The sequence below is a fragment of the Suncus etruscus genome, chromosome 6, assembly GCF_024139225.1.
Source record: "Suncus etruscus isolate mSunEtr1 chromosome 6, mSunEtr1.pri.cur, whole genome shotgun sequence".
Classification (NCBI taxonomy): domain Eukaryota; kingdom Metazoa; phylum Chordata; class Mammalia; order Eulipotyphla; family Soricidae; genus Suncus; species Suncus etruscus.
The window spans coordinates 116,897,814-116,913,292 of NC_064853.1; the positions used below are offsets into that span (position 1 = coordinate 116,897,814).

Here is a 15,479-nt window from a genome sequence, read left to right on the forward strand (position 1 = left end):
GCAAGAGTTTCACGCAAGAGGACAGTAGACAGACATAGACAGGTCACACTCACAGTCTTTCACAGCTGAGCCCCACTGGGCCGGTGTACTTTCGCGGATTTTCCCCGCCTGGTGTCACACACAGGGAGCCAGCTTTTGCAAAGGATAGCCGGTTTTTTTCTAGTGATAGCTTTTAAGCAAAATTCCTTAATTTTCTGCTAACGACTTCTTTTCTAAAAAATCATTCTCAGAAGTTTCTGTGTGATTTGTAAAATCATTAACGTGTTCTCAAATAATTATGTTGTGGGTTTTCTATAGAACCCAGTGTCCTCAGGTTACTGTAGCATGGAGTAAGAAAAACAATCATTGTTCCCAGAAGCAGTACATGATGTGGGGAATATTTTCTTTCTGTTCCAGGAGACTAACTTCCATGAAGCTTTTGCCTCAGGTCTGAGAACATGGCTTTCATCATGTCACGGACTCCACTGGAGCTGTTGTGGCAATGATGTGCACTTGAAAAGCTATAAACTTTCCACTTAGTAGTGCTTTTGCTGTTTCCCACAAATTACTATAATTTGTGTCTTCTTTGTCATTTGTTTCCAGGAATGTTTTGATTTCCTCTTTGATTTCATCTCTGACCCACTGGTAGTGAGCTGTTAAATTTCCAGGTGTTAAAGTATCCCTTTGTGGTTCACTTCTAATTTCAGTGCTTTGTGATCTGAGAAGGTAGTTTGTATCATTTCTTGTATCCTCTTGACTTTATGGAGATATGTTTTATGGGCCAGCATTGGTCTATCCTTGGAGAATGGCCCATGCGTATTGGAGAAGAATGTGTATCCAGCTTCCTTGGGATGGAGTGTCCTGTATATATCTACCAGTTCACTTTCTTCCATTTCTCTTTGCAGAGCTTTTATATTCTTATTGGGAGACCACAACACTGCCTGATTTACCTATCAAGGAGAGACAGGGCAGTGTTGTGGTCTCCCACTATTATTGTGTTGCTGTTGATATATTTATTAGATTTGTCAATTGTGTTAAATATGTTTCTGGTCCCTCAGTGGGTGCATATGTGTTTAGAAGTGTGGTTTCTTTCTGTTGAACATATTCTTTGATTAATATGAAATGACCATCTTTGTCCCTTACAACTTTTCTGAATCTTAAGTTTGCATTATCTTATATTAATATGGCCACTCCAGCTTTTTTAAGGGAATTGTTTGGATAATTTTTCTCCAACATTTAATTTTGAGTCTATATTTGTTCTGAATATTCAGATGTGTTTCTTGTAGACAGCAAAATGTTGGGTTCAGCTTTTCATCCATTTTGTCACTCAGTGCCTCTTAACCAGTGCATTTACATGATTGACATTGAGAGAGATAATTGTCATGAGGTTTAATGTCATGGGATTTAATGTAGAAGTTTGTTTTGTCTGTTAGTCTTTCTTGTCTTAGAGCAGACCTTTCCGTTTTTCTTTTAAGGCTGGTTTTGAGTCTGTAAAGTTTCTGAGCTGTTGTTTATCTGTGAAGCCATGTATACTTTCTTCAAACCTGAAAGTGAGTCTGGCTGGGTGCAGTATTCTAGGTGAAGCATTCATTTCATTGAGTTTTGTCACTATATACCATCACTGCCTTCTAGTCTTGAGGGTTTCTTGTGACAGATCTGCTGTAAATCTTAAGGATGCTCCTTTGAATGTAATTTCCCTTTTGGATCTTGCTGCTTTCAGTATTCTATCCCTATCTGTGGGATATGTCATTGTGACTAGGATGTGTCTTGGGGTGCTTTTCTTTGGGTCGTTTTTAGCTGATACTCTTAGGGCATGTAGGATTTGGTTGCCTGTCGTCTTTAGATCTGAGAATTTCTCTGCAATGATGTCCTTAACTGTTGAGTCTTCCTGGGGATTTTCTTCCTGGGTCTCTGGGATGCCAATGATTCTTATGTTGTTTATGTTGAATTTATCAAAGACTTCAATTTTCATCTGCTCACATTTCTTGAGTATTTTTCCACTGTCTGATCATTTGCTTTAAGGTTCTTTTCCAATCTCTTCTACTGTATAGAATTGTATAGAACAATTCTGTTCACTTATTCTTGTCCTCAGCTTTTTTTCTTGATTGGAGAGGCTTTCTATTGAGGTTTTTATTTCATCTACTTAGTTTTTCTGTCCTGTTATTTTAGTCTGGAGTTTTCTGATTTCTGTCTTTGTGGTCTTTTCAGCTCAATCTATGCTTTCTTTGAGTTCTAAGAATATTCTTCATATTTCTACTCTAAGCTCCTTATCTGAGAGGCTAATTAGGTGGTTTACATTTTTTCAGGTCATTGGAACTGCCATCTTCATTTTCAATATTTGATGTTGGCTTGCATTGTTTCCCTATTGTCACATTTGCTGCATAGTTTTTTCTATGTTTATGTTGGAGTTCTTTGCTAAAAGTAGCATGGGGCCATGCAGTGAAATGGAGTGCTCTTCTGTCCCCACCCCGCTCGGGCATGTCTAAGTCACATAAGTCTCTGAGCTTCCTAGTGGGAGGCACTTTCAAAGCAGCTGCACTCAGGTACCCCTAGCAATGGCGTCCACCACTTTACTTTACTTTTTTTTTCTTTTTTCTTTTTGGTTTTTGGGGCACACCTGACAGCACTCGGGTTATTTCTGGCTCCATGCTCAGAAATTGCTCCTGGCAGGCACGGGGACCATATGGGATGCCGGGATTTGAACCACTGACCTTCTGCATGAAAGGCAAACACCTTACCTCCATGCTATCTCTCCAGCCCCTACTTTTACTTTTTAATTGAATACTTTATATGCTATCTAGAATAACATTTTTGTTTTTCCATTATTGATCCTAAAGTTTGGAAAAAACATATTCTGAGAATTGAGGGAGATTAAAGAAAGTACAGATCTTTTCCCCTTGTACTTAAGAAACAATTTTCAGAGACTTAAAATTTAATGTTCTAGGGCCAAAACTAAAATTGGTCTGGCTAAAACACATGCACTCATGAATTCCCTGACTGGTTCCTTATATGCAATAATTCTTGAAGAAATTTTCCTTTATATCTGATTCCCTGTTCAAATATAGCAGGGCTCAAGTTGTACTTCCCAGTTTAGGCACAACCAGATAGAATATGTGTACAAAGAAACAATCTGAGGGAAAAGCATAGAAGAGTGATCTTAAGTTTTAAGATCTCCTTCATTACTTCCCCCATAGATTTCCCCTTTTGTACAAAAGAACAATTTCTGCATTCTTTGGCTTGTACTTCAAAAGGCAACAATTCTCTCTGGAACTTTCAGTTGATAATATGATAGTCAAAACTGTAGTCAAAGCAGATAATAAAATTCGTTGGAGAATTTTCTGAGACTCTGTCATCACAAAGCAAATTCTGTGAAAAATAGAGATCACATTTTAATCCTTAAGTAAAATTTATTTTTCAGTTGAACTCAGGATACCTAGGTAGTAGATAAGTTTTCCTTTCCTGTCCTCAAGATACCTAGGTAGTGAGTGGATAAGTTTTCCTTACCTGTTCAATTTGCTCCCAACACAATTTATATTTTGTGTTTGTACATTAAAAAATAAAGATATGTGGAAATTGCATTTTTATTTTTAATAAAACTCAAGAGAAATATAATATTTGTTTCTTTACTGTGCTTATTTTGATATGGGGGGGGTGGTCTATACCCAGTAGTGCTAAGATCTTACTCCTGTATCTACTCAAGAATCACTTCTGGTGAGCTCATGGGGTCCTGTGAAATCAAACTCAGGCTGGCTGTAAGATATATATTATTTTCTGGCCCCTAATTGTATTTATTTTTAGCATTTAGAATTTATAATTCTTTAAGTTTTATGGGAACGTTATGACTAAAATTTTAATAATCCACAAAAATATTTTATCAATTCTGAATGGTGGAGCAAGAAGTAAGCTTCTATATAAACCAGAAGAAAACAATTCAGTGAATGTTCTTCGAGAAACTTAATATATTTCCATATGTCTGTATAAAATGAGTAATGACAGATATTTAAGTAATACTAGCCCAGTTATTTCAAATTATTGATTTTGTAAATAGGACTTTGTAATAAAGGACCCTATTTGTCAGAAACAGACATATCTGTCATAAACTGACATATCTCATTAGAATCTGTTCATATTTTAAGACACATTACATATATTATAGTTAGTTTAATCCTTCCAGCAATTTTTTGAGGTTGATAAAAGTACCAGTACCATTTTGAAATGAGGAATCAAAGCTATAAAGGGATTTCCATTAGCATAGTTAGCAATAGCAGTCATGACCTTCCTGCCCTAAGAAATCTGTCAGCATTCTCTATTTCTCACAAGCATAAATGCCAGAAAGAGATTTCTACAGTCACAAAGAATAAAGATCCCAAGAGGAGCATTTGGATAGTCATTTTCCAAAGTCCTATAGCTTGGCCCCCATTATACATTATAGTCTTTTGTTTTTTTCTCAAGCATCTTTCTCTAGTACAGAATTTGGTCACTAAAATCCACACTTTCCAAAATTGATACAATAACATTCTGGATGCACATTGTCCCCTCATTGAGACAAACCTGTGCCAGATTAGAAGAGAGAGGTGAAGAGTGGGTATTTAATCTGTGGACAAAAGAAGCTTAAGTTTATGGAATTGAGCTTTTCTACCCAATGTCTTTGTGTATGGAGAGGCATGGCTGTGTGACCATTGCAAGAACATTCTATTTTCTATATCATAGCTCTTGTGTAAGTACAAAACACGTTATGTTCCTCTTAAAGGTTTCGTTTCTCTGTTCCTCTTAAATGCTCTTGGAGAGTCAGTGTTATTTTACATGTATTTCTAGAGATAGACTCAAAAGTCCATTTTATCAGTATCTAATTCCATGCATATATCTAATTCTCTTTGCATAGTGTGTATAGATTCATACTGGTTTTATAGACTAATACTTTTTTGCTGTAAACACTGAAAATCAATTATTCTTGGATTCTCAAGCAAGCACTAGTAAATGTTTTTAATTATTAGTAATAAACACTTCAGAGAAAGGAGTTTATATTTTAGCATAAATGATACAGACAGGAATATATATGTGTGTTTGTGTATATAGTATATTTTCTTGTATGATAGTTGTAATAAAGTGTTATTGTTAGGGAAAAAAGTGAGATGTATTAGGACCAATTAGCAATCATAAAAATATATTTAAATATGTTTTAAATAACAATATAATTGTTCTTTTAAAAATATGTGTTTATTTTGCCATTAGATAATAAAAAGATAATTTTTTAAAATTCTCCCGTGTGCTTCATGATTCTCTCCTCTATAACAACATAGTTGAATGCTTTATGTTATAAGTTCTTTAATCTATTAGAAATGACCAGAAACATAGATTTCTTGTCACCAGCATATTCCCAGGGTTTAATATAATGTATATACAATAGCTTGCGCTGAATGCATGGGGTATAGAAATGAATAATCATTAATTGTGTTTTCAAGAATGCTACTTCTCTTTAGACACTGGGTTTTAGAAACATATTAGTTCAAATCATCCTTGACCCCTAAATATAGGAAGATCAATAGAGAAAAGAAATTTTGGGAATGAATAAGATGAGAAAGGGACATAATGGGAGAAAAGGTCTGGAAGCATAGATACATTAATAATGTGAGGGAGTATTATAGCTATATATCCAAAGCAGAGACACAAAAATATTGAAAAAAATGAGACTCAAAGCATAGAATCAAACTTTTAAATATGATTGTCACAGGAGGAAGGAAATAATAAAACAGAACAGAAATAAATGAACTAAAAACTCAACAAATAATTCAAAAGAAAACAATACTTGGTTCTTAGAAATTTAAGATTAATAAGCAATTAGCAAGACTCAGAATGAGAGTCCTACCAAATCAGAAATGAAAGGGGGATGTCACAACAGATACTACAGAAATTCAAAGGATAATAAGATTTACTTTGAAAATCTTTTTACTACAAAATGAGAGAACCTAGATAAATCTTAAACTTGGATAAAGTTTTGGATTCCTAAAATTGTCCATAGTTGAACTAAGGTGACTTGAAATACTTGAATAGATTTATCACCATTGAAGAATTGAAATGGTCACAAACGCTTCCCAAAAGTAAAAGCCAGGCCCAGATAGATTCAACTAGTGAATTCTTTTAAACCTTTAAAGGACCTGTTACCAGTCCTTTTCAGGCTCTTCCAGGAAATAAAAGAAACATAAACACTCCTAAACAGTTTCAATGAAGTTAACATCACCCTGATATCAAAAGCAGACAGACAACATATAGAAAAAAAAATTATAGGCCAATATCCTTGAACACATTGCAAAAATTTTCAACAAAATAATAGCAAATAGAATCCAATAATGCATCAGAAAGATCATATAACATGATTAAGTAAAATTTATTCCAGGGATGCAAGGATGGCTTAACATATAAAAACAAATCAAAGAATAGAGCCTATCAATAAAAGAAAAATAAAAGTTATATGATCATTTAAGTAGAAACAGAGAAAGCATTTGACAAGACCCAGTACCCATTCATGATAAAAACTCAACAAAATGAGAATTAAAGAACTCTCAAAATAGTCAAAGCTATTTAGCACAAGCCCATAGTAAACACTGTTCTCAATTGGAGAAAGCTAAAAGCCTATTTTCTAGGATCTGATGCAAGACCAGGTTGTGCACCATCACCATTTTTATTCATTGTAGTACTGGAAGTACTTATAGCAATTTTAAAAAAACCCAAAACCATAAGGTATATAGAACAACATATAGGAAAAACACTCTAAGACACTGAGTCTAAAGGAATCTTCAAGGAGGAAACACTCTTTAAAGAAGTTGAAGCAGAGATAAACAGATATTAAGCTGAGAAGCTTCTATACCTCAAAAGAAATAATGCCTAGGATACAAAAGCAACCCACAGACTATCCACCCAGTACCATCAGATAAGGGGCTAATATCTAAGATATACAAGTTACTGACAGAACTTAACAAGAAAAAAACTAACCCCATCAAAAAATGGAAAGAAAAAATGAACAATTTATCAATAAAGAAATACAAACAGCCAAAAGACACACGAAAAAAATGCTTCACATCACTGATCATCAGGGAGATGCAAATCAAAAACAACCATCTCATGCCACAGAAACTTGCACACATCACAAAGACAAAGAACAATCAGACCTGTCAGGGATGTTGGGAGAAAGGATCTCTCATTCATTGCTGGTGGGAATGCCATCTAGTTCAGTCCTTATGGAAAACAATATAGAGATTCCTAAAAAAAAAAACCAAAACCTAGAAATTGAGTTTTCATATTATCCAGCTATACCAGTCCTAGGGCTATACCCTAGGAATTCAATAACGCAGTACACAAACCCCTTCCTCACACCAATATTCATTGCAGTGCTATTTACAACAGTCAGACTTTGGAAACAACCAAGATACTCTTCAAATATGAATGGCTAGAGAAACTGTGGTACTTATACACAATAAAATATTATGCAGCTGTCAGGAGAGATGAAGTCATGAAATTTTCCTATATATGGATGTACATGGAATCTATTATGCTGAGTGAAATAAGGCAGAGGGAGAGAGACAAACACAGAATAGTCTCACTTGTCTATGGGTTTTAAGAAAAATAAAAGACATTATTGAAATAATTCCCAGAGACGAGGGCTGGAAGGACTGGCTCACCATATGAAACTCAGTTGAGTGCAGTAAGAGAAATAACTGCACTGAGGACTATCATAACAATGTCAATATGTGAGGGAAGTAGAAAGCCTATCTTGAATACAGATGGGGGACTGGGAGATGGGGGCCTTGATGATGGGAATGTTGCATTGGTGAAGGAGCTGTTCATTTTTTGACTGAAACTCAACTACAATTATGTTTGTAAACATGGTGTTTAGATAAAGATATTAAACAATAAAAAAGAAAAAATACAAGAGCATTCACATAGAAAAAGAAGACGTCCAGCTGTCTCTGTTTTTAGATGACTTGATTCTATATCTAGAAAAACCTTTTAAGGCATGTTTTGACTCTAAAGTTTCTGAGCTTTTCTTTATCCATGAAGCTTTGTATCCTTCCTTCAAACCTGCAAGTGAGTCTGAAATTCTAGGAGAAGTGTTCATTTTGTTGAGTTTTGTCACTATGTCCCACCACTGCCTTCTGGCCTTGAGGGTTTCTTGTGACATATATGCTGTAAATCTTAAGGATGCTCCTTTGAATGTAATTTCCCTTTTGGATCTTGCTGTTTTCAGTATTCTATCCCTATCTGTGAGTTTCATCATTGGACTAGGATGTGTCTTGGGGTGCTTTTCTTCGGTTCTCTTTTAGCTGGTACTCTTCGGGCATACAGGATTTAGTTGCATGCAGTCTTTATCTCTGGGAGTTTCTCTGCAATGATGTCCTTTGACTGTTGATTCTTCCTGGGGATTTTTTTCATTGGTCTTGGGACTCTTATGATTCTTATGTTGTTTCTGTTGAGTTTATCAAAGACTTCTATTTTTATCTGTTCACATTCTTTCAGTGTTTTTTTCATTGTATGATCATTTGCTTTCATGCTCTTTTCTAATCTCTTCTACTCTATAGAGTTCTCATGCATCTCATCTTCCAGCCCACTGATATCCTATTGGAGAGGCTTTCCATTGATATTTTCATTTTATCTACTGAGTTTTTCAGACCTGTATTTCAGTTTGGGGTTTTCTGATTTTTATTTTGTTATCTTCCTGATTCTTATATGTGTTCTGTACAACTCAATCTATGCTTTCTTTGAGTTCTATGAATATCTTCCATATTTCTTCTCTAAACTCCTTATATGAGAGACTAATTAGGAGGTTGGCAGTTTTCAGGTCATCAGAGCTTATATCTAGGAAAACCTAGTCTCTAGAACAAAACTATAAACAATAAATTTTAAAGTAAATTTACAAGCTTCAAAATTAACATGCAAAAGTTTCCTCTATAAAAGTAATGAAAAATATAAGGTATTAACAAAAAACTTATATCATTCAAAATTGTACCTTAGAAATCAAGTATCTCAGAATCAACTTAACTAAAAAGGTTAAAAGCCTATACTATAAAACTGACTTCAAGAAAATAAAAGAAAAGGAAACACATATCCTGCTCATCGATTGAGAAGATTAATATAATTAAAATGACAAAATTCCTCAAAGCATTGTACAGATTTAATGCAATCTCTTTAGGGGATAAATTTCTTTTTTTTTTAAATAAAGCAAGCTCTCCTAAAATTCATATGAAACAATAAACTTCTATGAATAGCTAAAGCAGTCCTTGGGAAGAAGATGGGAGGCATCACTTTCCTCAGCTCCACACTGTACTTTAAAGCAATTGTAGTTAAAATGGCCTGGCATTAGAATAAAGATAGACTCTCAGATCAATGTAATAGACTTGAATATCCTGAGACAGATGTTCAGATATATGATCAACTAATTTTTGATAAAGGAAATATTAAGTGGAGCAAGGAACTCTTCTTCAACATGTGGTGTTGGGAAAATTGGTCAGTTATGTGCAAAATGAACTCAGACCTCTTTTTAATTCTGTGCACAAAACTCAAAATGAATTAAAGATCTTGATATCAGACCTGCATACATTAGGTACATAGATGAAAATGTAGGCTGACCAGTAAATGAGAACATTAAAGCATCTATACGATGAAATACCATTGATCAAGCAAGTGGAAACACAGATAAATAAATGGAACTACATTAAACTAAGAAAGTTTTGAATCTCCAATGAAATGATCCCAGAATACAAAGACAGATCACAGAATAGGAGAAATATTTACCCAATATCCATCTGATAAGGGGTTATATATATAAGATATACAGGTTAATATCTAAGATATACAAGACACTTGTAGATCTTATCAGGAAATATATATAACCCCATCAACAAATAGAAACTTCCTCAAAGAATAAAAACAGATGACCAAAAAAACACATGATAAAATGCTACACATCATTAGTCATCAGAGACGTGCAAATCAAACAACAGATATCTCACACCACAGCGACTGTCATGGATCAAAATAAATAAGATCAATCAGTTCTGGTGCAGATTGACCTAGCAATTCCTCTCCTGGGAAAATACCTTACAGACACAAAAACACAACACAGAAAAGGCATCTGTACTATGTTCACATTAGTCAGAACCTTGAAACAACCCATTTTCCCATGATCTTATGAGTAGATATAGAAACTATAGTATATCTACATAGAGTTAGGAATAATGAAGTTGTGGAATTTGCTATGCATATAATCATTTGGAGAGAATTATGCTGAATGAAATGAGTCAGAGGGAGAATGATTGCACTAATTTGTGATATATTACAAAAGAAAGTAGTCTGAAAGTAATAATTAATGACTATAAAGAACATGGTCAGGAGGACCAGTCCATTGTAAAAAGCTTGCTATAAATAGTGGAGGAGTGCAATTAGGGCAAAGAAGGGACCACTGTGATAATGATAAATGGAATTAATCATTCTGGACAAGAACTGGGTACTGAAAGGAGGTAAAAATATGTGTATGATACCTCTTTTATAAAATAGTGAAAAATCAGGGTGTCTAAAAGGCAAAAATGAGGAGAGACAAGAAAAATGTTTGTTATAGGGTAGGCCATGGAGAAATCGTGAGGAAGTGTGGGAGGGGAGCTAAGGACATTGGTAACATGAAAGTGCACTGTGAAGGGATGAGTATTGGACATTAAATGACTGAAACCCAATCATGCATAACTTTGTAGCTGTATTTCATGGTAAGTCAATTAAATTTTTTATTTTAAAAAGACCACCACCACAAACAAATGCCTGTAAAGGTGGCAAGCTTGGGGTGGAGTGGGATGTGAGAGGGAATCTTGGAACACAGGTGGCACAGGAGGTTGAAACTGGTGCTGTGATTGGGTGCTAAAACATTTTATACCTAAAATTCAACTCTCAATCATTTTTAAATGTGGTTTTAAACTTTTATTTTATTTTATTTTATTTTATTTTTTTTGGTTTTTGGGCCACACCTGGCAATGCTCAGGGGTTACTCCTGGCTGTTTGCTCAGAAATAGCTCCTGGCAGGCACAGGGGACCATATGGGACACCGGGATTCGAACCAACCACCTTTGGTGCTGGATTGGCTGCTTGCAAGGCAAACGCCGCTGTGCTGTCTCTCCGGGCCCGGTTTTAAACTTTTAAATACTTGTTTAAAGAAACATGTATTGGGACTTGTGAGGTATTATCACAGTTAAGCAGTTTGCTTATGAAATATGGCTAACAGAGGTTCTATTCCCAGCATCCTATATATTCCCTAAGCCCCTTAGAAATTATCTCTGAGAGTAGAGCCAGGAGTAAGACCTGACCAAAGTCAGATGTGGTTCAAAACCAAAGAAAAAATAAAAAGAAGGGAGTACATATATTGTTGGTTATGATAGAGAAAGAGCTGGAAAGGTAACGTACAACTTTCTCCTAGTTCCTCACAGTACTTTCCTACAGTAGGGTCTCTGTTATTTCAGGACTAGGATAACATAGGGAAACTATTCAGTCTTCACCACCCTCTTCCACCTCTACCTTGTTAACCTCCCTATTAGAAAAGTATGTTCTTTAGTTAATATCACTTATCACAGATGTAATCAAATCTTTCATTACCTTGTATTTAACACATTGATATTGGTTCATGCCACCAGTGGCTCACATTTGAATATTTTGTTGCATGCATTACCAGTATCAGTGTGTTAAAGTCTTTGTTCTTTATTGCTCAGAATCTTTTTTCTGGTGTAGTTTTAATCTCTGGGAGTTCTCTGGGTCTACACTCAGAGATTACTCCTGCTGAAGTTGGGAGAGCATATGGGATATCAGGTATCAAAACTGGGTCAGCCTTATGCAAGACAAACACCCTATTTTCTGTACTATCTTTCTGATACTTGATTGTTCAAAATTTTTAATTCAGAAAGATTTTTTTACTGGTTTTGCCCAAAGCTGAAAAAATATTGCATCATTGCTAACATGGCAGCTATTTAAGTATTCGTTACACAAACAAAAGTAGGAGAGATTAATAAGTACATGAATGAGTTCTATTAATAGATTGATTATGGATATTCAGGTGAAGTAATGAGAAGTGGGTGTAAATTAATTGTGGAATATCTTATTTTGGATATTTTATTTTGCTTTATTCAGAGACCCACGTAAGAACCAGTTGATGAAAGTTTTTTTGCGTTGAGATTTTACATGTGTAAGGGACGTTGAAAAATGAAATAACCTTTCATAAAAGCAGTTATTTCTCTGTGGAAATTTGGAATTTTAAGAACCAGCTAGATAATCAATTATACTGTGTACTGTCTTTGGAAGCAGCTTTCTTCGTTTAAAAAAGATTGATTTATAAAGTACCTGTAGGTACTTTTAGGTCTCTTACTCTGTGATTCAAGGTGTTTTGTTATTGTTGCTGTAGGTAGAATTTATATTCTTTGTTCTTTTCCTTTAATTCTTAGCTATAATATTGATGTTCATGCTTCTCTATTCTATTTCTTTTCTTTTTTTCTGGGACTATAGATGAGGTCTTGTCAGAAAACTTTCTGGATTATAAGAACCGTGGAGTCAACGGTTCTCACAGGGGCCAGATCATCTGGAAGATTGATGCCAGCTCTTATTTTGTAGAACGTGAGTACTTTACTCAGAATAAAGCAGAACTCACTGCTTTGTTCTTTGTTGTTGTTGTTGTTGCATTGACTCAACTTGGAAATATGCCAGATAAAAGAGAGGTATCTTTACTGAATGTGATGCTTAAAAACATTTGTGAGCTCTAGATCACTGCATAATCTCCATTTAAGCAGCATAGAGAACAACTTTCTTATTGCAAGAAACATTTAAGTTTATTCCTAAACAATTGGGCTTAGGATCTTTTGTTCATGTCTTTCCCACAAACTCTCCATGACTCTACCACAAATCCTTCAATTTTGCTGAATCTGCCCATTTTGTAATGTTTTACCTTCCAATTTTGGTCTTGCTGGATCCATGCCTTCAAGATTTCTTGCTCGTGTTCTCAGAATATTGGGGATATTCCACAATTTGCTCTGTTCTTTGGCCATAATCATAGCTCCCCAGAAAGTGATAAAATGTTAATACTGCCAACCTATTTATTTGATTTCTGATCTAATTACATTTGCAGAATGTAAACTTGCATGAAATATCATATTAAGATGTTCACTTAAGGGGCCGGGCGGTGGCGCTAAAGGTAAGGTGCCTGCCTTGCCTGCGCTAGCCTTGGACGGACCGCGGTTCGATCCCCCGGTGTCCCATATGGTCCCCCAAGCCAGGAGCAACTTCTGAGCGCATAGCCAGGAGTAACCCCTGAGTGTTACCGGGTGTGGCCCAAAAACAAAACAAAAAAAAAGATGTTCACTTAAATTTTCTACTGCCCTATATCTAATTTTGTGTTTTCATTGCATAAGAAAATATCTATATGGGCCTCATATTTGCCAACTAAAATAATTCTAGGATTATTAACTGTCCACAATTCCTTCCTTCCCTGCTTAGGTACTGAAGTGTGCTATAAAGCATAAAGCATAAAGTTTCCTCTGGGAAACTTTTGATTCCTAAAAAGTATTTATTTAATATGGAACTTAATAAAATAAGTGCACAAGTCTATTGTTCCAACTGGGGTTCTTAGAAATTAGGAAACTAGTTATTTATTGTCACTTGTCTGTATTCATGAAAACTGTATCTTCTATCATATTTATTTTCTATCGGTTTCACTCATTCACTTAATAAGTTTTTGTAAGATATTATTTTTGTAAGTTTTATGTATGATATACTATTTTAAAAACTAGAACTTTATAGATAGTCCTCTAGAAGTTTATGTTAACTCTGTTCAAGAAATGCTACAGCCTCTCCTTTTCTATTTAAAAATATTCTGAATTAGTACATTGAGAAGGTGTATGAAAATCCAATCTAAAGCTAGATTAATACACAAAATCTAATACTAGACGGACATAATTTTATGGCATTTTTGGTGGTTCTTAATTTAATCAAGTCTAATGAAATATGCTACATAAGATATAATTTATTGATATTTATGCACATCATTTAAATTTTTTTCTCTATTTCATCTTTCTTGCTAATATGAGTCAAAATGCCAGCCCAGTTGTACAACTGCTTGCCCTTAAACTCCATGGCTGTGCCTCTTACTCAACTGAAACCTCTCTGTTCTACTGACAAGACCCATTATAAAGTCATCCTCTTCTCTTGACTATACCTTTTTATCCTCCCCAGTCATCCAGTGGGATGATGAGAAATCTAAATGATGATTTTTAACTTGAGTATAAAAAAATATTGAAGGTCAATGTAATTTTTATCATTTTATTTTGTTTTGGGGCCACATTCAGAAGTGCTCAGGGCTCTGCACTAAGTAATTAATCTAGGTTAGCTCTGGGATTCCTATAATGCCATGGATCGAATGTGAAGGGGCCACATGCAAGGCATATGCCTAACTTGCTGTGCTATCACTCTGGCTCCCTTATGCCACATTTCCCTCCTAAACTTAACTTTTATTAAAAAATAAATTTTTCGGGGCCGGAGAGATAGCATGGAGGTAAGGCGTTTGCCTTTCATGCAGGAGGTCATCGGTTTGAATCTCGGCGCCCCATATGGTCCCCCGTGCCTGCCAGGAGCAATTTCTGAGCCTGGAGCCAGGAATAACCTCTGAGCACTGCCGGGTGTGACCCAAAAACCACAAAAAAAAAATAAATAAAAAAAAAAAAATAAATTTTTCATTGAATCACTCTACGTATTAGTCTCATTTTTTGTTGCTTTTCAGCGGAAACTAAAATCTGCTTCAAATATTACCATGGAGTAAGTGGAGCCCTGCGAGCTACCACCCCCAGCGTCACTGTCAAAAACTCGGCAGCCCCTGTAAGTCCTATTTCTTCTTGTCAGATGTAATTCTAGAGCTTTTTGACTTTATCTTTTTTCTTATGTTGTGTACACATGCAAAAATAAACTGATTATGAATGGTATATATAGTGAAGGAAAATTAGATCTGAAAATTGATCTTATGTATCCTTAGACTTATTTATTTCCTAATTTCATCTCTTTTTTAACCTATTTTTTAATTTTATAAATAAATTCTTTAATTGAATCACCATGGGATATATAGTAACAAAGTTGTTTATGAGTTTCAGTTATACAATGTACATCATTCACCAGTGCATATTTCATGCCCTCTCTTCCTTCCCTGCCTTCTCCCCTCTCTGTCTTTGTGGCAGACATTTTACCATTCTCTCTCTCTCTCTCCTTTTTAGACACTGCTTTGCACACTGAAGGGCTACCATACATATCACTTTATCTCCTTTCAGCACCCAGTTTTTGTCCAGAGTGAACATTTTCAACTTTCATTGTCATAGTAGTCCCTTCTCTGCCCCACTCCCCCTTCCCCCACATTCTGTATTTGAGACAGAAATATACTTCATTGTCATGATAATTGTTAGTGTAGTTATTTCTATAACTGAACTCACCATTCTTTGTGG

At 35.2% G+C, this 15,479-nt stretch overlaps 1 protein-coding gene across 1 annotated transcript in view; it reads left to right on the top strand.

Annotated features, from left to right (window-relative positions):
- HECW1 (HECT, C2 and WW domain containing E3 ubiquitin protein ligase 1) overlaps positions 1 to 15,479 on the top strand; it is a 328,209-nt gene that overhangs the window by 129,130 nt on the left and 183,600 nt on the right. The window contains exons 4-5 of the mRNA XM_049775686.1: positions 12,508 to 12,615; positions 14,771 to 14,865. Of these exons, the coding sequence (XP_049631643.1) occupies positions 12,508 to 12,615; positions 14,771 to 14,865 (203 nt within the window). The remainder of the gene's footprint in view (positions 1 to 12,507; positions 12,616 to 14,770; positions 14,866 to 15,479) is intronic.